The sequence below is a fragment of the Mesoplodon mirus genome (genome assembly GCF_964341445.2).
Source record: "Mesoplodon mirus genome assembly, chromosome: 7".
NCBI classification, from domain to species: domain Eukaryota; kingdom Metazoa; phylum Chordata; class Mammalia; order Artiodactyla; family Ziphiidae; genus Mesoplodon; species Mesoplodon mirus.
Window position 1 is genome coordinate 87,227,748 of NC_138983.1, and position 22,876 is coordinate 87,250,623.

General features: G+C 43.6%; 1 protein-coding gene across 1 annotated transcript; it reads right to left on the reverse strand.

Annotated features, from left to right (window-relative positions):
- Nucleotides 1–2,451: 2,451 nt before the first annotated feature.
- Nucleotides 2,452–15,233, reverse strand: LOC309807846 (uncharacterized protein). Its single transcript, XM_082627792.1, has 3 exons — nt 14,692–15,233; nt 13,530–13,569; nt 2,452–2,701 (listed from the first exon to the last, which is right to left on the reverse strand). The coding sequence occupies exons 1-3, from the start codon at nt 14,814–14,816 to the stop codon at nt 2,546–2,548; spliced, it is 321 nt and encodes a 106-aa protein (XP_082483918.1). The 5' UTR covers nt 14,817–15,233; the 3' UTR covers nt 2,452–2,545.
- Between the last annotated feature and the right edge of the window lie 7,643 nt (nt 15,234–22,876).

Genomic DNA, 22,876 nt, shown 5'->3' on the forward strand with positions numbered 1-22,876 from the left:
GCTGCCCCCAGCCACACCCACCGGCCCGAAGTGGGGACCCGAGGAGACCCCTCGGGGCCTGGGGTGGCGGGTTCGACTCCTGCCCTTGACGTACCGTGACACCCCCCCCTCCCCCCCAATAAGAAGACTATAATTCCTCATTAAATATGACAGCTGGAATCCCGGCTTCTGTTCACAAAAATGCCGTGTATTTAGCCTATGCTAGGCACCAGACCGCGGACGCTCAGTACTGGCAAAAAAGGAAATGCCCTGCCCTCGTGGCACTGCCATTTTAATTGGAATAGTAGGGACAATGGTCAAGGGAGAAAATAAAGTGTCATCATCGCCACGGGGATGGTTAATCTCATGTGCACACTGCGTGGGGCCCCGGCAACCACAAACATTATTTCAGATGTGGCCAGGAAGGTATTTTTCAGAAGAAATTAACACTGTAATTGGTCCACTTTGCGTAAAGGAGACTGTCAATGCCGCGGCGTGGGTGGGCCTCGTCCATCAGTTGAAGGACTGGAGAGAAAAATGAGGTTCCCTAGAAAGAGGGAACTGTTCCTCCAGTGGCCTTGGGACATCAGCTCTTCCCTGTGTCTCCAGCCCAGAGTCCTGCCCGGACTTGCCTGCCTCACAGTCACATGAGTCAACTCCTTAAAACAAAACTATATATGTAAAAATACTGAATATATACAAGCCTATTAATTTGTATATGTGTGTATACATATTATATATATGTATACACACGTTTATATGTGCGTGCGTTTGTATTATATGTGTAAGTACTATATACAGTATACATACAAGCCTATATATTTGTGTGTATATATTGTATACATGTATGTATGTGTATATATATAGTATACATATTATAAATGTGAACATGCTGTATATATACACACACCCATATATTGATATATGGGTGTGTGTATATATACAGTATATGTACGCTGTACGTATGTATACAGTGTATATTTATATATAGGTGGGTATATATGTTGTATACCTGTATGTGTATATGTTGCATAGGTATTATATGTATATACGTATATACTATATATAGACACACTTGCATATGTATTTATATGTGTATGTACATGCGCATATTTACATAGAGGTGTGTATGTGTGTGTATACATTGTGTATATGTATGTGTATATATCTTATATATATGATATATATGTATATATATGATGAATTTATATGTACAGTACATATATATTTTTATGCTACATGCTTTTGTATGTAGGTGTATATATGTGTCTCTATGTATGTACGTGTATTGCATATATTATATATGTATGTATACTGTATATATACACATCTAAATATCTTTGTATGTGTGTATATATGTATGTATATATGTACCTAGGTGTGTCTATTGCATATGTTATATGCATGTGTACATACTGTATATATACAAACTATGCATTTTATATGTGTGTATGTATAGAGTATATGTGTATTGTATGTGTGTATACATACTGTATATATACAAACGATGCATTTAATATATGTGTGTATATATGTGTGTATTGCATATACTATATGTGTATATGTCTGTATGCATACTGCATATATACACAGCTGTATATTTTTGTATGCGTGTACATATGTATGTGTGTGTATATACACACACACACCCTATGGATTCTGTTTGTCTGGAGAAGCCTCACTGATACGGACACTTATGACAATTGAGCACCTGCTCTTTGCCAGCCAGGGAGCCAAACGCTTGTCTTTTTGGTGTCTCCCTTAAGTGTCACAAGTCCTGGGAGGGAAGTTGAGGTGCCTCAGGGTCAGAGAGGTGCACAGGGCGGGGGGCTGGAGCCTGGTGGAGCCCAGGTGGAGTTCTAGCAGCAGTACAGCCGAGCAGTGCCACTTCCCCAGGTGCTTCTCACAAAGATGCTGAGGGAGAGACAGGGTCTGAAAGAGGGGATGAGGAAGCTTCCATGGGTCCGCAAGCCCAGACCAAGGCTGACTCGTCAAGGGTGTTAGAGGTCAGGACTGTGGTTTCCCTGGGGGTGGGGTTACACAGAGCCATTCCCATTCTGAAAAAGTATCCATTCTGCTCTTGTTTGTATGTTTACCCCCCTCCCCCAAATCTTTTAAAAACAGATTCTCTTGGCTGCTGGGAGCACACATGGGGAAGTTGTGTGTGAGGGGGTGTGATCCAGGGGACAGGGAGGATAAGCCCCCCACTCGTAGGGCCAGGGGTGGCTCAGCTTTGTGAGCTAAGGATGGCCCGCGAGGTCCCAGAGAGAAGGGTCCCTACTCCGTCCCTGCTCCGTGCATCCCATTCCCAGCCTGAGAAGCCCAGAGCTACCCACACACACACACACACCAGGGAGGAGAGCCAGTCACCCTGGCTCACAGGCTGTGGCTCCAAGGCTCCTGGCACTAGGAGCTATTTTCAGCTTTCATGCCCTAGGACATGGCCAGAGCTATTGTCTCCGGAAACTCTCTGTCTCTCGCCCACCCTCCCTCCCTCCCTCCTCCGCCTCTTCCCCTCCCGCTCCAGCTGTCCTGCCCTCCACCCTGCATTTCTACACAGGATGGCTCACAGACAGCTGCTCCCCGTGTCCACCCGCCACCATTCGATGCATGTCAAAGCAAGCCCTGGGGACTTCCCTGGAGGTCCAGCGATTAAGACTCCGAGTTTCCACTGCAGGGGGCGCGGGTTCGATCCTTGGTCAGGGAAATAAAATCCCACATGCTGCACGGCACAACCAAAAAAATAAATGAATAAAAAATAAAGTTAGAGGTTGCGAGTTCACTTAACCTGCGTAGCGCCCTGGGTTCTCATTCTCTGGTTCTCGGCCTGTGAGGTGCTGAATTCCGGGTCTACGGAGAGAGACCAGATGGTGTCTGCACCCTGGAGAAAGGAAGCTCAAGAGGAGGAGAAGTGGGCCCAGCACATGGAAGAGGACCATCCCTGACGACCACCACTGGCCTTGCTTATGGTGTCTTTCAGCTTCAAAAGTGGAAGCACCTGAAGCTACTTTGTTCAAGTTTCCTGAATTTCTGGGAAGGCCTGGTTTCCCCAAAGGAACGATTTCTGGTAGAAGTCTGAAGGTCTGACCCAAGAAAAAAAATCCAGTATAGCCAATGAATTGAGGACAAGAAGTTTTCCAATCAGGTTATTACAAGATATTGAGATCGCTCAGCCCGAACCCAGCGAGGCCAGTGTCCCCTGGACTCCCAGTCCAAGTGAGAGCTCTCTCCCATGGTCACTGTAGAGCTCCGACTCTGGGGCAGTGACAGCAGGCCGGAGCAAGGGCAGCCAACGTTTGGTGACGCCGCTTCCGTCGCCCACCTCCACGCAGCCACCAGCCACGACTCACGCCCACCGTGCCCTTCACCATCAAGTGTATCCAATTTAGCTCATCAGGTTTAACTGGCTTCTGGTGTGCCCAAAGGCTAAGTGGGGTGTTTTGAAACCTATCCTCATCACGAGGGGAGTGAATGGACCGAAGAGCTGAATCTTGGCCTTTCGTCTTAATTTGAGCTGCACTTACTTCACTGTGCATGGTCCTCTGAAGCTTGTGCCGGGCGGCCTTTGAGATGATCTTCTGAAGTCCTAGACTTTAAGAAGAACGACAAAGGCTCTTGGTGCTGCAGCCAGGAGTCAGGGCTGTGCCTCTGAAGTGGGAGAGCCAACTTCAGGACCCGGGTCCACAAGAGACCTCCCAGCTCCACATAATATCAAGCAGCGAAAATCTCCCAGAGATCTCCATCTCAACACCAGCACCCAGCTTCAGTCAACGACCAGCAAGCTACAGTGCTGGTCACCCTATGCCAAGCAACGAGCAAGGCAGGAACACAACCCCACCCATTAGCAGAGAGGCTACCTAAAAACATCATAAGGCCATAGGCACCCCAAAACACACCACCAGACGTGGACCTGTCCACCAGAAAGACAAGATCGAGCCTCAACCACCAGAACACAGGCATTAGTCCCCCCCACCAGGAAGCCTACACAACCTACTGAAACAACCTTAGCCACTGGGGACAGACACCAAAAACAACAGGAACTACGAATCTGCAGCCTGCAGAAAGGAGACCCCAAACACAGTAACATAAGCAAAATGAGAAGACAGAAAAACACACAGCAGGTGAAGGAGCAAGATAAAAACCTACCAGACCTAACAAATGAAGAGGTAATAGGCAGTCTACCTGAAAAAGAATTCAGAATAATGATAGTAAAGCTGATCCAAGATTCTATTTCCAAGATCCATAATCTTGGAAATATAATAGACAAAATGCAAGAAACAGTTAACAAGGACCTAGAAGAACTAAAGATGAATCAAGCATCGATTAAAAACACAATAAATGAAATGAAAAATACTCTAGATGGGATCAATAGCAGAATAAGTGAGGCAGAAGAACGGATAAGTGAGGTGGAAGATAAAATAGTGGAAATAACTGATGCAGAGCAAAATAAAGAAAAAAGAATGAAAAGAACAGAGGACAGTCTCAGAGACCTCTGGGACAACATTAAACGCACCAACATTCGAATTATAGGGGTTCCAGAAGAAGAAGACAAAAAGAAAGGGACTGAGAAAATATTTGAAGAGATTATAGTTGAAAACTTCCCTAATATGGGAAAGGAAATAGTTAATCAAGTCCAGGAGGCACAGAGAGTCCCATACAGAATAAATCCAAGGAGAAATATGCCAAGACACATATTAATCAAACTGTCAAAAATTAAACACAAAGAAATCATATTAAAAGCAGCAAGGGAAAAACAACAAATAACACACAGGGGAATCCCCATCAGGTTAACAGCTGATCTCTCAGCAGAAACTCTACAAGCCAGAAGGGAGTGGCAGGACATAATTAAAGTGATGAAGGAGAGAAACCTGCAACCAAGATTACTCTACCCAGCAAGGATCTCATTCAGATTTGATGGAGAAATTAAAACGTTTACAGACAAGCAAAAGCTGAGAGAGTTCAGCACCACCAAACCAGCTTTACAGAAAATGCTAAAGGAACTTCTCTAGGCAAGAAACACAACAGAAGGAATATACCTACAATAACGAACCCAAAGCAATTAAGGAAATGGGAATAGGAACATACATATCAATAATTACCTTAAATGTAAATGGACTAAATGCTCCCACCAAAAGACACAGAGTGTCTGAATAGATACAAAAACAAGACCCATCTATATGCTGTCTACAAGAGACCCACTTCAGACCTAGAGACACATACAGATTGAAAGTAAGGGGATGGAAAAAGATATTCCATGCAAATGGAAATCAAAAGAAAGCTGGAGTAGCAATTCTTATATCAGACAAAATAGACTTTAAAATAAAGACTATTAGAAGAGACAAAGAAGGACACTACATAACGATAAAGGGATCGATCCAAGAAGAAGATATAACAATTGTAAATATTTACGCACCCAACATAGGAGCACCTCAATACATAAGGCAAATACTAACAGCCATAAAAGGGGAAATCGACAGTAACACAATCATAGTAGGGGACTTTAACACCCCACTTTCACCAATGGACAGATCATCCAAAATGAAAATAAATAAGGAAACACAAGCTTTAAATGATACATTAAACAAGATGGACTTAGTTGATATTTATAGGACATTCCATCCAAAAACAACAGAATACACATTTTTCTCAAGTGCTCATGGAACATTCTCCGGGATAGATCATAGCTTGGGTCACAAATCAAGCCTTGGTAAATTTAAGAAAATTGAAATTGTATCAAGTATCTTTTCCGACCACAATGCTATGAGACTAGACATCAATTACAGGAAAAGATCTGTAAAAAATACAAACACATGGAGACTAAACAATACACTACTCAATAACGAAGTGATCACTGAAGAAATCAAAGAGGAAATTAAAAAGTACCTAAAAACAAATGACAATGGAGACACGACGACCCAAAACCTATGGGATGCAGCAAAAGCAGTTCTAAGGGGGAAGTTTATAGCAATACAATCCCACCTTAAGAAACAGGAAACATTTCGAGTAAACAACCTGACGCTGCACCTAAAGCAATTAGAGAAAGAAGAACAAACAACCCCCAAAGTTAGCAGAAGGAAAGAAATCATAAAGATCAGATCAGAAATAAATGAAAAAGAAATGAAGGAAACGATAGCAAAGATCAACCAAACTAAAAGCTGGTTCTTTGAGAAGATAAACAAAATTGACAAACCATTAGCCAGACTCATCAAGAAAAGAAGGGAGAAGACTCAAATCAATAGAATTAGAAATGAAAAAGGAGAAGTAACAACTGACACTGCAGAAATACAAAAGATCATGAGAGATTACTATAAGCAACTCTATGCCAATAAAATGGACAACCTGGAAGAAATGGACAAATTCTTAGAAATGCACAACCTGCCAAGACTGACTCAGGAAGAAATAGAAAATATGAATAGACCAATCACAAGCACTGAAATTGAAACTGTGATTATAAATCTTCCATCAAACAAAAGCCCAGGACCAGATGGCTTCACAGGAAAATTCTATCAAACATTTAGAGAAGAGCTAACACCCATCCTTCTCAAACTCTTCCAAAATATAGCAGAGGGAGGAACACTCCCAAACTCATTCTACGAGGCCACCATCACCTTGATACCAAAACCAGACAAGGATGTCACAAAGAAAGAAAACTACAGGCCAATATCACTGATGAACATAGATGCAAAAATCCTCAACAAAATACTAGCAAACAGAATCCAACAGCACATTAAAAGGATCATACACCATGATCAAGTGGGGTTTATTCCAGCAATGCAAGGATTCTTCAATATACGCAAATCAATCAATGTGATACACCATATTAACAAGTTGAAGGAGAAAAACCATATGATCATCTCAATAGATGCAGAGAAAGCTTTCGACAAAATTCAACACCCATTTATGATAAAAACCCTGCAGAAAGTAGGCATAGAGGGAACTTTCCTCAACATAATAAAGGCCATATATGACAAACCCACAGCCAACATTGTCCTCAATGGTGAAAAACTGAAACCATTTCCACTAAGATCAGGAACAAGACAAGGCTGCCCACTCTCACCACTCTTATTCAACATAGTTTTGGAAGTTTTAGCCACAGCAATCAGAGAAGAAAAGGAAATAAAAGGAATCCAAATTGGAAAAGAAGAAGTAAAGCTGTCACTGTTTGCAGATGACATGATACTATACATAGAGAATCCTAAAGAGGCTACCGAAAAACTACTAGAGCTAATCAATGAATTTGGTAAAGTAGCAGGATACAAAATTAATGTACAGAAATCTCTGGCATTCCTGTACACTAATGATGAAAAATCTGAAAATGAAATCAAGAAAACACTCCCATTTACCATTGCAACAAAAAGAATAAAATATCTAGGAATAAACCTACCTAAGGAGACAAAAGACCTGTATGCAGAAAATTATAAGACACTGATGAAAGAAATTAAAGATGATACAAATAGATGGAGAGATGTACCGTGTTCTTGGATTGGAAGAATCAACATTGTGAAAATGACTCTACTACCCAAAGCAATCTACAGATTCAATGCAATCCCTATCAAACTACCACTGGCATTTTTCACAGAACTAGAACAAAAAATTTCAAAATTTGTTTGGAAAAGCAAAAGACCCCGAATAGCCAAAGCAATCTTGAGAACGAAAAACGGAGCTGGAGGAATCAGGCTCCCTGACTTCAGACTATACTACAAAGCTACAGTAATTAAGACAGTGTGGTACTGGCATAAAAACAGAAAGATAGATCAGTGGATCAGGATAGAAAGCCCAGAGATAAACCCACGCACATATGGCCAACTTATCTTTGATAAAGGAGGCAGGAATGTACAGTGGAGAAAGGACAGCCTCTTCAATAAGTGGTGCTGGGAAAACTGGACAGGGACATGTAAAAGTTTGAGATTAGATCACTCCCTAACACCATACACAAAAATAAGCTCAAAATGGATTAAAGACTTAAATGTAAGGCCAGAAACTATCAAACTCTTAGAGGAAAACATAGGTAGAACACTCTATGACATAAATCACAGCAAGATCCTTTTGGACCCACCTCCTAGAGAAATGGAAATAAAAACAAAGATAAACAAATGGGACCTAATGAAACTTCAAAGCTTTTGCACAGCAAAGGAAACCATAAACAAGACCAAAAGACAACCCTCAGAATGGGTGAAAATATTTGCAAATGAAGCAACTGACAAAGGATTAATCTCCAAAATTTATAAACAGCTCATGCATCTCAATAGCAAAAAAACAAACAACCCAATCCAAAAATGGACAGAAGACTTAAATAGGCATTTCTCCAAAGAAGATATACAGACTGCCAACAAACACATGAAAGAATGCTCAACATCATTAATCATTAGAGAAATGCAACTCAAAACTACAATGAGATATCATCTCACACCAGTCAGAATGGCCATCATCAAGAAACCTAGAAACAATAAATGCTGGAGAGGGTGTGGAGAAAAGGGAACACTCTTGCACTGCTGGTGGGAATGTGAATTGGTACAGCCACTATGGAGAACAGTATGGAGGTTCCTTAAAAAACTAAAAATAGAACTACCATAGGACCCAGCAATCCCACTACTAGGCATATACCCTGAGAAAACCATAATTCAAAAAGAGACATGTACCAAAATGTTCATTGCAGCTCTATTCACAATAGCCCGGAGATGGAAACAACCTAAGTGTCCATCATCGGATGAATGGATAAAGAAGATGTGGCACATATATACAATGGAATATTACTCAGCCATAAAAAGAAACGAAACTGAGCTATTTGTAATGAGGTGGATAGACCTAGAGTCTGTCATACAGTGTGAAGTAAATCAGAAAGAGAAAGACAAATACCGTATGCTAACACATATATATGGAATTAAAAAAAAAATGTCATGAAGAACCTGGGGTAAAAAGGGAATAAAGACACAAACCTACTTGAGAATGGACTTGAGGATATGGGGAGGGGGAAGGGTAAGCTGTGACAAAGCGAAAGAGAGGCATGGACATATATACACTACCAAATGTAAGGTAGATAGATAGTGGGAAGCAGCCGCATAGCACAGGGAGATCAGCTCGGTGCTTTGTGACTGCCTGGAGGGGTGGGATAGGGAGGGTGGGAGGGAGGGAGATGCATGAGGGAAGGGATGTGGGAAAAGATGTATATGTATAACTGATTCACTTTGTTATAAAGCAGAAACTAATAAAAAATAAATAAATAAATAAATAAATAAATAAATAAATAAATAAAATACAAAAAATACAAAAATAAAAATGCTCCCTGCCTCAAAGGAGTTTACAATCCCTTAAAGGAGACAGATGAGTCCATAGATCAGAAATACAGATACTATGTGAACACCAGTAAAACTGCCTAATCCGTAAAGAGTCGGGGGGTAGGTATGGTTGGCCAAGTTTATCAGAATTTATGATTCTAGGGCTGAATCTTGAACATGGGTAGAAGTTAACCAGGTGAGAAGCGTGGGTCACGATACTCTAAGCAGAAGAAGCTTTATGGGCAAAGGCAGAGGCTGAAAAGCACAGTGCTTAGGGGACCTACAAGCAGTTCAGCTTGCGTGGAGGCAGCATGAGATCAAAGTCTGGGCTTGTAAGTAGGAACCATGCCAAGGAGTTTGGACCTGATTCTTAGAACACTGAGAACCACTGAGAGATTTAAGCAGGTTGTGATGGGATCAGATTTAAGTTTTAGAAAGAACCCTCTAGCTGCAGGACTGAATAGGGTTTGAAGGGAGGCAAGGCATGAAGATAACACATAGTCTCTATATAATCCATATAATAGTGTCACTAGGGTCTGAACTAAGGAGGTGGCGGTAGGGATAGAGGATACAGGTAACGAACGAGCCGTTAAAGACGCTGACTTGACAGAGCTTGATGAGGAACTGAGTCCTTGAAGAAGGTGAGAGAGAAATCAAGGATGATTCCCTGGTTTAGGGTTTGGGAGACTGGGTGGGTGGTGATGCTGGCCACTGAGATAGGAGCAGGTTTAGAAAGATGATTTCCCTTTGGAAATGTCGGATTTCAAATGCCTGTGGAAGGCCTAGGGGAGAATGCCCAGCATGCCCAGGGCAGTTTTTTATCCCCACTCACCTCTCACATCACCTGAGGGACTCTCCCTGCCTGCCTCCAGCCTGGAAGAAGGTCCACCAGATTACTGACATCTCTGCCCTGTGGGCAAGGACCAATTTCTTTTCATTTCTGTATCCCTGCTCAGGCTTTAGCACACAGTAGGTCAATGTGTATTTGTTGAATTGCCTCAAATTTACAGAAATACACTTCTTGGGGAATGAATAAGTTGCTATTACACATGGAAGACCAGAAAAACAGCTATGAGCAGAAGGCCAAGGAGACACTGCAGAAAGTGCTGGAGGAGAAAATGCGTGCAGAGCAGCAACTGCAGAGCAAACAGGTGTGGGGATGCTCCATAACCCTTGGGGCTGGGAACCCTGGGGCAGTCTGGGTGGCAAGGGAGCCAGCTGCACAACCCCCTGGAACCCCCAAGGCACCACCCTCTCCTCTGATCTCCCTCAGCGGTCCCTGGCCCTGGCCGAGCGCAAGTGTGAAGAGTGGAAGAGCCAGTACGAGAGCCACCCCCAGCATGCAACTGTCCCCTACCCTGCCAGCCCAGTAATCATGAATGCCGTCTTCCTTCTCTTTTTTACAATGTGGTACATATGGATTTTTTTAAAATGAGATTTAACCAGCTTTTCAACCTTTCTTCTTTCTAACAATACCAGTACTCTCTGACTCTCTAAATGCGCCTTTTAAAGTGGATTTAATTTATGGAAAAATCACCCTTCATACTTTCCCTTTCTTTTTTAAACCTCCCCATGGTAGTGTAATGTAGTAGAAGGAGATTTGGCCTGGGAGTTTGGACACCAGGGTTCTAGCGGCAGTAACCCACAGTTACACACGTTATATTATTAAAGAAAAAAGTCACTTACAGAAATGTATGAGGCCATTATGCACATACACACAAATATATATTCACTCATATATCCATAAAAAAGTAGTCTGTAAGGTCCTATAAAATGTTAAAGGTGTTCATCCCAGGGTGGAGGAGATATACGTTAACTATATTACCCTCTTAAAGTTTTACAGTAAATATATATTACTTTTATAATTTAAAAAGCCAAACTTTTCATTTTTAAAAACCTAAAACATGAAAGAAAACTGGAAAACCAACAAAATTAAAACAATCCCTAAGTCTGAGGCAACGATTTTTTTATCCGAGTACAAGTGATGAATGAAAATACTAAGAATGGTGTGTGACACCTTAAAGTATAGAAAAAAATACAGTAAGGCAAATAGGCATTAAGATAATAGAATATAAAAAGTTACCCAGATATATGCAGACAATGGACTACTATTCCAGTAATAAAAAGAAATGAATTACTAATATGAACTACACGGATGAGTCACAACAACATGAGGAGCCAAAGAAGCCACGTGCAAAAGGGTACTTATTGTATGCTTCCATTCATATGAATTTCTAGAATAGGAAACACTAATACATAGTGAAAGAAAGCATGTCAGTGGTTGCCTGATGCCAGGCCTGGGAAACTGACTGTAAAAGGACAAGAAGGAACTTTTTGCAGGTATTGGAAGTGTTCTGTATCTTGACTTTGGCGATGACAATATAGATATACACATTTGTCAAGACTTATCAAATTACGTGCTTAAAACGGGTACACCTTGTTGAATGTAATTCATACTTCAATAAAGTTGATTTTAAAGCTAAATTAAAAAGTCACCTATGGGGACTTCCCTGGTGGCACAGTGGTTAAGAATTCGCCTGCTAATGCAGGGGACGTGGTTTCAAGCCCTAGTCTGGGAAGATCCCACATGCCGCCGAGCAACTAAGCCCGTGCGCCACAACTACAGAGCCTGTGCTCTAGAGCCCGTGGGCCACAACTACTGAGCCCGTGGGCCACAACTACCGAAGCCCACGTGCCTAGAGTCCATGCTCCACAACAAGAGAAGCCACCACAGTGAGAAGCCGGCGCACTGCAACAAAGACACAGTGCAGCCAAAAATAAATAAATTAATAATAATTTTTTAAAAACTAGTGACCTAGATGTCTGAGTGAGACAGAGTTCCTTTAAGCTTTCAGTCCCAGCTCTTCTCTGAAGCCTCCCCTCATTCACCCTGGCAGCATGTGACCACTTTGCATCTCTTTAACACCTTATATTTATCGGTTCCATTCAGATTTGATGCTTGAAAAGTTTTGTATATTTTATGTCTATCTTCCATTAAACTTGGTTCCTCTAAGGCAGGAACAATCATCTCTTTCATAAATTGAGACCATTACAAAAACAGAATTATGTTCCCTTTCCTCTCAATCAGGGGAATTTGAAGTAGGATTGATGAAATCCTGGAAATCATAAGCAAAAATGTCATTTCTGCATTTTTATGGCCAGAGGGTCCTGTGTTTTCATCAGATTCTTGAAGATATCACAGAGCCCAACAATGTTAAGAATCTCTGCTTTGAATCCATGTGCTTTCACCCAGCTCTGTGGTACAAGGCACCCTGCCCCTGGGGCAATCTGTCTGTGGTCCCTGCAAAGATGATAAACCCACATCAAAGACACTCACTCTTCTGCATGTCAGTGGACTCTACTGCCATCTCTTCCTCCACAATGACGTCACTATCGCCATCTTCAAGATTCATTTCTGTCTCATCTAGAACACTGTCTTCTTCCTCTTCCTCCTCCTCATCTTCCTTGGAAACACCCTTTAATGTGGCAAGTAGTCTGTTGTAACCAGAAACTTGTTCTGGCTCACTCTATGCTTCACTTTCAGAACTTGAAGTATCTATAAACTCTCTGACTAAAAGGAAAATGGGGATTTTAAAAACAAAAATTATGCTGTTCTTGTTGCTACCCCACGACTATCATCAGGCCCACAGTGGAACCAAGTTCAGCCTTTTCTAAATAAAAACTAGCTTTTCTGCAAATATGCAACCCTATCTATTCAACCAAACCTAGCACCAAATTTGTTTCAAACAGCTAATCTAGCTATGATTCTAGAAGCGCTTCCTCTTCTTTGAACTGCTCATGTTCCACATGGGAAGACAGCAAACTAAACACATGGAGCTTTAGGTTATAAGGCGATCTAACCTATGTGTCAGACATTTGGCACCTTTAAAGGAGCAACAGGAAAACTTACAACAAAAAAGTGTACTTTATTTCTGAGTCTGTGGTAATGAAATAAGACCTTTGATGATTTTGCACTCTATTTTATGTTAAGCAAACATGACATTCCCTCTTAGGATTCACCAAGAGCCCTCTGGTAAGCCTCCTTAACAGGTTCTAACAGGCTAATCTCTCAGGACAGTTTCATACTCTATACGATATTAGTTATCACAATGGCATTTTAACAGACACCTGCACTTAAAACTAAGCAATATTACTAAAGTATAGCTTACATCTAAAATCAAAGAGAGTGGAAATGTAGCCAAACTTTATTACCATATGTAATCTTAAAAGTAACAGTCCAGAATCTACTATCATAAAGAAGGTATAAAGCATTACCAGTTGACAAGTCTGTGGTTTTGCTTCCTTTCTGGAAACCCTGAGAAGAAACAGGCAATGTTAAACTTTAACTACTAGTATGTAGCAATTAGGAAAAGTCTAATGATACAACTTTAAATGAACATGGCAGACTATACCGTTATAAATACATTATACCTATTGTCAAGTAAAAACTCCATATGCATTGGGACAGGTTTTGGAAGGATATGCCAAATAGATAATAAGAGACGAATGAAAAAGTCTAACAAGACCACATGATAAATACTACAGTCACACAGTAACAGGCTCTCATCCAAAAGACGGGAAATTTTGGCAAATAAAAGCCCTCGGGGTTCACCTTTTCTAGCAAATTTCTTAAGTAGACTATCCCTCTAACTGTTGATAAAGCAGCCCAAAGGGGTGGGATGAGCACTAAGATCATAACTGAGAGTCTGGACACTTACAGAGGAACCCACAACTACCCAAACATTAGTTTCCTCATGGTCATTGAATAGATAGGTGATGTCGAGGGTCCCAAGCAATTCTTTTTTCATTTTTTTTAACTTATTTAATTTATTTATTTTTGCCTGCTACGGGTCTTCGTTGCTGCGCCCGGGCTTTCTCTAGTTGCGGCGAGAGGTGGCTTCTCTTGTTGCGGAGCAGGGGCTCTAGGCTCGCGGGCATCAGTAGTTGCACCACCCTGGCTCAGTAGTTGTGGCTCGCGGGCTCTAGAGTGCAGGCTCAATAGTTGTGGCGCACGGGCTTACTTGCACCGCGGCATGTGGGATCTTCCCGGACCAGGGCTCGAACCCCTGTCCCCTCCGTTGGCAGGCGGATTCTTAACCACTGCGCCACCAAGGGAAGCCCCCAAGCAATTCTTTAAAAACATAGAAAACGAACACAAGCTTATAAAATCTCTGCCCAGTCGCCACACAGGAGGCGTGCCGTCTAGCATAAAACTACAGGCTCAACAAAGGGTAGGAAGACCGGCGAAGAACCCCATCTCAGGCGGGAAGCCGCCAGGATCCCCGGGCGAGCTAGGCCGGCGCCGGGGCAGCGTGGCACGCGGCGGGAGCTGCCCTGTCACTACCCCCGGGGCACCGGCGGACCAAACGCGGGGACACGCGGGCTCCCACCGGGAAAGGACGCCGGCAGCGCCGGTCCCAGCCTTGCCTCTCCATACCTGTCATAGAAGGGATGCTCCTCGCCGAAATCCCTTAGATGCTTCTTCTGCTTTTTAGTTAGGGAGTTGAGCAGCTGGCTCCGGCTCCGGCTCCGGCTCCGGCTCCGGCTCCCGCGTTTGCCCATGGGGAAGACGTCAAGTCAGCCAACCTCCAAGAATCGCATTTTTCACCTGGAAGTCGTCTCCTCAACCCACTCACGCGGGATTGCCAACGGCGCTTTACGGCGGAAGCAGGGTGCCATAAAGCAGACCCGCTTTACGTCGCGCTTGTACGACAGGCGTTAGAACCTCCTGTTTCCCATTCCGCCCCCGAGCGAGGCTCTTTGGAAGCACGCGCACGCATGCGCAGCTTTTCTCTGAGCCCCGTAGGGAAGGCAGGCAGGGAGGCTTCGGGCTTCCCCAGGTGGGTAAATGGGTGGGTGTACTTTGTGCGTCTGTTTTGGCTGTGAGAATCAGCCTGCATAAACGTGTAGTAACTGAGATGGTTGAATGCAGTGCCTTTCTATTATGCCATAATACAAATACCAACTAACATTTAAGGCTGCCGGTGCATCTCAACTCATCCTCACAACAGTAAACAAATAGGCCTTGTTAATAAGCCTGATACTGGAGATGAGAAAGCTGATGCTTACAAAAGGTTACACACACACTAGCAAGAGAGGAGATGGAAACCTAATTCTCTCTGATGCGACCACAGGCTTTTCCCACTAGGATCTGCCACATGCGTGTGCTATGTGAAGAATGAGGACGCAAGGCTGAGATTCCCGCCCTTACCCTACCCCCTCATTTTCTGAAAGTATTGCAAGGGCCCTTGGTAACACATCTGTTCTGGCATTTTTCATGTTATAAAAGCAAAAACACATCCAGAGAGGTAAAGTGACTTTCCTAAATCACCCGGAGAGTCGATGTTAGAGAAAGCAGTCAAACTCAATAAAGTGTCTCAAAACTGAATTGGGGCAAATTGGGATGGAAAACTTTTAAAGGGTAAGTAACTTTTCTATATCTGGGTCGTGGTGGTGGTTACACCTGGTATACAATTACCAAAATTAATCAGACTGTACCTTTGAAATTGGTACATTTTAATGCAAGTAAATAATAATCTCAATAAACAAAGAGGCCAAAACAGCGCAACTGGACTTAATACTCTAGAGACAGGCAGAGTGTGCAGGGATACTTAAAAACCACAGGATAGGGCTTCCCTGGTGGCGCAGTGGTTGAGAGTCCGCCTGCCGATGCAGGGGACGCGGGTTCGTGCCCCAGTCCGGGAAGATCCCACGTGCCGCGAAGCGGCTGGGCCCGTGAGCCATGGCCGCTGAGCCTGCGCGTCCGGAGCCTGGGCTCCGCAACGGGAGAGGCCACAGCAGTGAGAGGCCCGCGTACCGAAAAAACAAGACAAAACAAAAACCACAGGATAAACACAGAGACACTTTTTTTCTAATAGTAACTTACAATGTCAATCATAAACCACAGAATTCACCTGAATATTTAAGGTAAAAATAGGAGCCATCAAAGATAGTGTTCACTGCCTCTGCTATTAGAGGAGCGTCTGTGAGAGAACTGGAGCCTTGTCCAATACCATGTCACACCTATAGAAGTCGCACTACAACTATTAAAATCCTAGTTTTGTCGTTCTGGGGACCATCTACTCCTAATTAGATTCTGGGAGCTTAGGGTGGCGTACGGAGGCAAGGGGAGGGAGTATCAAGAAAATGTGCAAACAGCAGGTAGTGCCAGCAGGTGGCCCAGCCAAGGAACCCATAAACAAACAGACATGTGTCTTCTGTCTCATTTCAAGATAAAAAGTACAGTCACTTACGTAAACAAAAGGCTGCTTGCAAATGTCATCATACATACTAAGGCACTAACCACAGTATAACCTGGCTATGACAATAAAGTCATACAATGTTTTTTCTCCTCCCACCCTATTCCAAGTGCCCCAGCTTCCCTCCCCAGAGGCAACCAGTTTCTTGGTGTTCTTCCAGAGATCTGCTATAAAAAGCTATACTCTTGAGCACTTGATGTGACTCTTTACTCTCTCCTGCTTTCCATGTCATTGTAGTCCTATGGACAGCTCTAGACTGTTCCCAGGTTCAGACACAACTGTGCCCTAGCTCCACCCAAGTGCTCTCATCATTGGCTCACTGAGCCCGCTTCTGAAAATATTTATATTAGCCTTTGACAACATAAAAGGGGATGCTTTGTGAAATTTTAACCTGAGAGTTTGGAATTGAAACATATTTTTCATGCCTCCAGTGAAAGTTCTCTTAGTAAAACCCACACAAAGAAGATGCATGTGCCAACTAGTGAAGGCCCTGGGAAAATTGTAATAAAGGCAAAATTTGTTCTTCCCTTTCTTCTTCTCACGCTCAGCCCTTCCTTTTCCCTCTGCAGGGTTTTCTTTGCCCTTTGCCCTCAGGGACTCAGTATTTTCAGGGGTAAAAACAATCCAGGAAATAATCTTTTATACTAGTTTGTAAAGAGAGGCTGATGAATTAATGTTACTTGGGTATTTTCAATTCGGGGAGACTCCCTAGGATAACGATCTCAAGGGGTGGGAGGGGGGTGGCTGTCCCTTAAGACAAGATGGTCAGAGTATTCAGAAAAGTGTTAGTTTTTCTTTATTAAAAACTTTTTCTTTGGAAAATTTCAAGTATATACAAAAGTAGACAAAACAGTATAATACACTCCCATGTTCCCATCCCTCGGCTTCAATGCAAGGTATGCCCACCCACTACCCCTAACTCCCGCCCCTGTATTATTTTTGAAGCAAATCCCAGACATTGTATTATTTTATCTGTAAATATTTATTTCTAAATATCTAAAAGATAAGGGTTCTTTCTTTAACATAGCTACAATGGCACTATTTCACCTAAAAAAAAAGATGATAACAATTATTTAATATCATCATGTAACCAGTCAGTATTCAGATTTCTGATTGTCTCATAAATGTCGTCTTTTTTTTTTTTTACACTGTCAGTTGAACATGTTCTGCTGTTCTCTGTGTCTCTCGCGAATACATTGTGGGATTTAGAACTTTGATCAGATTTCATTATAGCTGATATTTTAGACTTCCATCAGGAGGCGTATACCGTCTGGTTGTCTTTCATTTTGTGATGTTACCAGTCATTGGTAGTCAATGTCTAAATTCGTTAATTCATTAGAGGTCACATTCTAATTCTATCATGAGGTGATATTCTAATTCTATCATTTCTTCTTCACTTACTTGCTGGACTATTTCTATGAAAGGAAGCTTTTCCTTCCCCTAAATTTTGCTTACCCAGTGGTACTGTTTGTATAGGAAAAGCAGAAGAAATGCTTGATTCTCTCCCTTCATTTACTAATTTTCAACACAAGGAGTCAATTCACTGGATCTTCTCATGTTGACCAATCAAGTTTTTTTTTTTAATTTTTAGTATCATTATGAACTCATGGAATTATACAAATTGATGTGTTTTAATCCCTTGCAAGTATTATGGTGTACATGATTTGAAAGAGCATATTTGACATATAGTGATGTATTTGAAAAGACAAACTATGTCCTAATACAAACCACAGAAAGTAAACAGGAGTCTATCTGAGATTCTCAACAGAGCAGGGATGGGAAGGTGGGGAAGGAGCACAATTTGAGGATACAGATCAGATGCTGGGGAAGTTTGAGTTTTGAAATTTATGTGATAATATAAGTGGTAACAAGGGCACATGTGTTCAAGATATGTTGACAGGGAGCCATAAATAATCCAAAGGTATGACTCTCTAATTATGAAAGCTCCGACACCTCAGCTACTGATTTGGGAAGATTCTGGGGAAGGTGTGTGTGCACCCACACATCTGTCTCCTCCTAGATGCCTCAAATCAGACAGTCTCCTCCACCACATGTATGCATACATGTCTGTATACACCCCAAAGCCATCCAGCCTCTTCCTGAGAGTGCTGGCAGAAATCAGTCTCTCGCTACCTGTATAATGAAATGAGCTTGTTTATTCATTGAAAAAAAAAAGTACTAAACACCACGTGCCAGGTGCTGTGCTAGTAGCTGAGGCTGGGGGAAAGAATAAGATCCATTCTAGCCTCTTCAAGGAGCTCTCAGCCTCATCCAGGTATGGATAAGTACGCAGACTCTTACGATACACTGTGATAAATGCTAAACTGATAGATGCTGGGTGCTAAGGAAGCAGCTCAGTCAGAGTTTTGGTGCTGCTGGGGGTTGGGGGCCGGTGGGGGAGGGTCATCTGCTGCCTTTGAGCGTTTGTCAGCCTGTCACGCTCATTGAACATCGGTATTGAACTTGAGATTAATCTAGATTCTAGATTTTAGGCTGTATGAGTTGTTTCAGCTGACTTCATGAACAGCATGTGTGTGTGTTCAAGACAGGGTATGAGGGATATAGGGGAACAGGAAATTAGAGAGCTGGGTAGTCATCGGATTCCACAGCGTTTATTGTGTAAGGAGCAATGAGTTTTCTAGGTGGAACATGTTTTAGATAACGAGATTATGTCTGAAAAGAGAAAAGCTTTGTAATGCATTTCAATGCACTCTACATAACTTGAAAATGTAAAACACTATTATATATAGTGCCTATTCATATTATATATAGTGCCTATTCATTCACTTTGTATTCATCTGTACCCAGAAGAACTATCCATTGTCAAACCCAGAGCCTGGCATAGAGTGACCTGTAATAATTATGTTTCCTCAAGCTTATCAGAGGTTGTTTTATATTAGGCCTAGCCTAAAACTGAAATATTTTATCAGATTATATTCACCTGACTGAGAACAAGGCTAAAATGCTACACTAGAGGGGATAAAGTTTTACCTCCCTCTCTCTAGTGGAATGTTGGTGTAACTACATTCTGTTTTTCACATTTTTCTGGCAGAGGCTTAGCAGGCAAACCTTCATTCATTTATCAAACATTTTCTAAACAGTTACCATGTTCCTGTCATAATGTTAGGCATTAATGATTTAAAAAGCTCAGACCTCCGGCTTTCCCCTTGAAAGACCTCATAGTCTAGTTGGGGGAGACAAAGCAATTAACAAATAATTATGTTGTCATGGGCTAGATTAGAAGGGTGTCTACAAAGGGTTTTAGGAACCCAGAAGATAAAGAAGCTCCTCTTGCTGTGGAGGAGAGAGGAAAGGTCATGGGGAGTTGCACAGAGGATGCACCGAGTCAGGGTTTCCTGGGAAAGAAGGTTCCAGGGAGAGGGAATAGCATGAGCAAGGTGGAAGGATGTGTTTGGAGAACTGCCTGTGGACCCTGTTGCTGAGGTGGGTGGGTGGGAGTAGAGAGGTTGGAGAGACGGACAGGTGAGGATTCAGCCCACTAAAGGCCTTGCATGCCTTGCTGGGGCATTGAGGCCCAATCCCATGTAAGGTGAGGAACTCTTAAAGGATTTCAAGCAAGGGGGTTATGTGAACCGATTTGGACTTCAGCGAAATCACGGTGATGTCTGTATGGGTGACAAGGACATTAAATCTTCCTTTCCGACGCCTTCCTGGAGCAGCCGATTCGCTACTGATGCTGCCCACCTCCAAAAGACTTTGGAGACATTTTCATGTTTTGTTTGTTTGTTTTCGGTACGCGGGCCTCTCACTGTTGTGGCCTCTCCCGTTGCGGAGCACAGGCTCCGGACGCGCAGGCTCAGCGGCCATGGCTCACGGGCCCAGCCGCTTCGCGGCACGTGGGATCTTCCCGGACCGGGGCACGAACCCGCGTCCCCTGCATCGGCAGGCGGACTCTCAACCACTGCGCCACCAGGGAAGCCCTATCCTGTGGTTTTTAAGTATCCCTGCACACTCTGCCTGTCTCTAGAGTATTAAGTCCAGTTGCGCTGTTTTGACCTCTTTGTTTATTGAGATTATTATTTACTTGCATTAAAATGTACCAATTTCAAAGGTACAGTCTGATTAATTTTGGTAATTGTATACCAGGTGTAACCACCACCACGACCCAGATATAGAAAAGTTACTTACCCTTTAAAAGTTTTCCATCCCAATTTGCCCCAATTCAGTTTTGAGACACTTTATTGAGTTTGACTGCTTTCTCTAACATCGACTCTCCGGGTGATTTAGGAAAGTCACTTTACCTCTCTGGATGTGTTTTTGCTTTTATAACATGAAAAATGCCAGAACAGATGTGTTACCAAGGGCCCTTGCAATACTTTCAGAAAATGAGGGGGTAGGGTAAGGGCGGGAATCTCAGCCTTGCGTCCTCATTCTTCACACAGCACACGCATGTGGCAGATCCTAGTGGGAAAAGCCTGTGGTCGCATCAGAGAGAATTAGGTTTCCATCTCCTCTCTTGCTAGTGTGTGTGTAACCTTTTGTAAGCATCAGCTTTCTCATCTCCAGTATCAGGCTTATTAACAAGGCCTAGTTGTTTACTGTTGTGAGGATGAATTGAGATGCACCGGCAGCCTTAAATGTTAGTTGGTATTTGTATTATGGCATAATAGAAAGGCACTGCATTCAACCATCTCAGTTACTACACGTTTATGCAGGCTGATTCTCACAGCCAAAACAGACGCACAAAGTACACCCACCCATTTACCCACCTGGGGAAGCTCGAAGCCTCCCTGCCTGCCTGCCTTACGGGGCTCAGAGAAAAGCTGCGCATGCGTGCGCGTGCTTCCAAAGAGCCTCGCTCGGGGGCGAAATGGGAAACAGGAAGTTCTAACGCCTGTCGTACAAGCGCGGCGTAAAGCGGGTCTGCTTTACGGCACCCTGCTTCCGCCGTAAAGCGCCGTTGGCAATCCCGCGTGAGTGGGTTGAGGAGACGACTTCCAGGTGAAAAACGCGATTCTTGGAGGTTGGCTGACTTGACGTCTTCCCCATGGGCAAACGCGGGAGCCGGCGCCGGAGCCGGAGCCAGAGCCAGCTGCTCGACTCCCTAACTAAAAAGCAGAAGAAGCATCTGAGGGATTTCGGCGAGGAGCATCCCTTCTATGACAGGTATGGAGAGGCAAGGCTGGGACCGGCCCTGCCGGCGTCCTTTCCCGGTGGGAGCCCGCGTGTCCCCGCGTTTGGTCCGCCGGTGCCCCGGGGGTAGTGACAGGGCAGCTCCCGCCGCGTGCCACGCTGCCCCGGCGCCGGCCTAGCTCGCCCGGGGATCCTGGCGGCTTCCCGCCTGAGATGGGGTTCTTCGCCGGTCTTCCTACCCTTTGTTGAGCCTGTAGTTTGATGCTAGACGGCACGCCTCCTGTGTGGCGATTGGGCAGAGATTTTATAAGCTTGTGTTCGTTTTATATGTTTTTTTTTAAATTTTTATTTATTTATTCATGGCTATGTTGGGTCTTCGTTTCTGTGCGAGGGCTTTCTCTAGTTGCGGCAAGTGGGGGCCACTCCTCATCGCGGTGCGCGGGCCTCTCACTATCGCGGCCTCTCTTGTTGCGGAGCACAGGCTCCAGACGCACAGGCTCAGTAATTGTGGCTCACGGGGCCAGTTGCTCCGCGGCATGTGGGATCCTCCCAGACCAGGACTCGAACCCGTGTGCCCTGCATTGGCAGGCAGACTCTCAACCACTGCGCCACCAGGGGAGCCCCGTTTTCTATGTTTTTAAAGAATTGCTTGGGGGCTTCCCTGGTGGCGCAGTGGTTAAGAATCCGCCTGCCAACGGAGGGGACAGGGGTTCGAGCCCTGGTCCGGGAAGATCCCACATGCCGCGGTGCAAGTAAGCCCGTGCGCCACAACTATTGAGCCTGCACTCCAGAGCCCGCGAGCCACAACTACTGAGCCAGGGTGGTGCAACTACTGATGCCCGCGAGCCTAGAGCCCCTGCTCCGCAACAAGAGAAGCCACCTCTCGCCGCAACTAGAGAAAGCCCGGGCGCAGCAACGAAGACCCATAGCAGGCAAAAATAAATAAATTAAATAAGTTAAAAAAAATGAAAAAAAAATTGCTTGGGACCCTCGACATCACCTATCTATTCAATGACCATGAGGAAACTAATGTTTGGGTAGTTGTGGGTTCCTCTCTAAGTGTCCAGACTCTCAGTTATGATCTTAGTGCTCAACCCACCCCTTTGGGCTGCTTTATCAACAGTTAGAGGGATAGTCTACTTAAGAAATTTGCTAGAAAAGGTGAACCCCGAGGGCTTTTATTTGCCAAAATTTCCCATCTTTTGGATGAGAGCCTGTTACTGTGTGACTGTAGTATTTGTCATGTGGTCTTGTTAGACTTTTTCATTC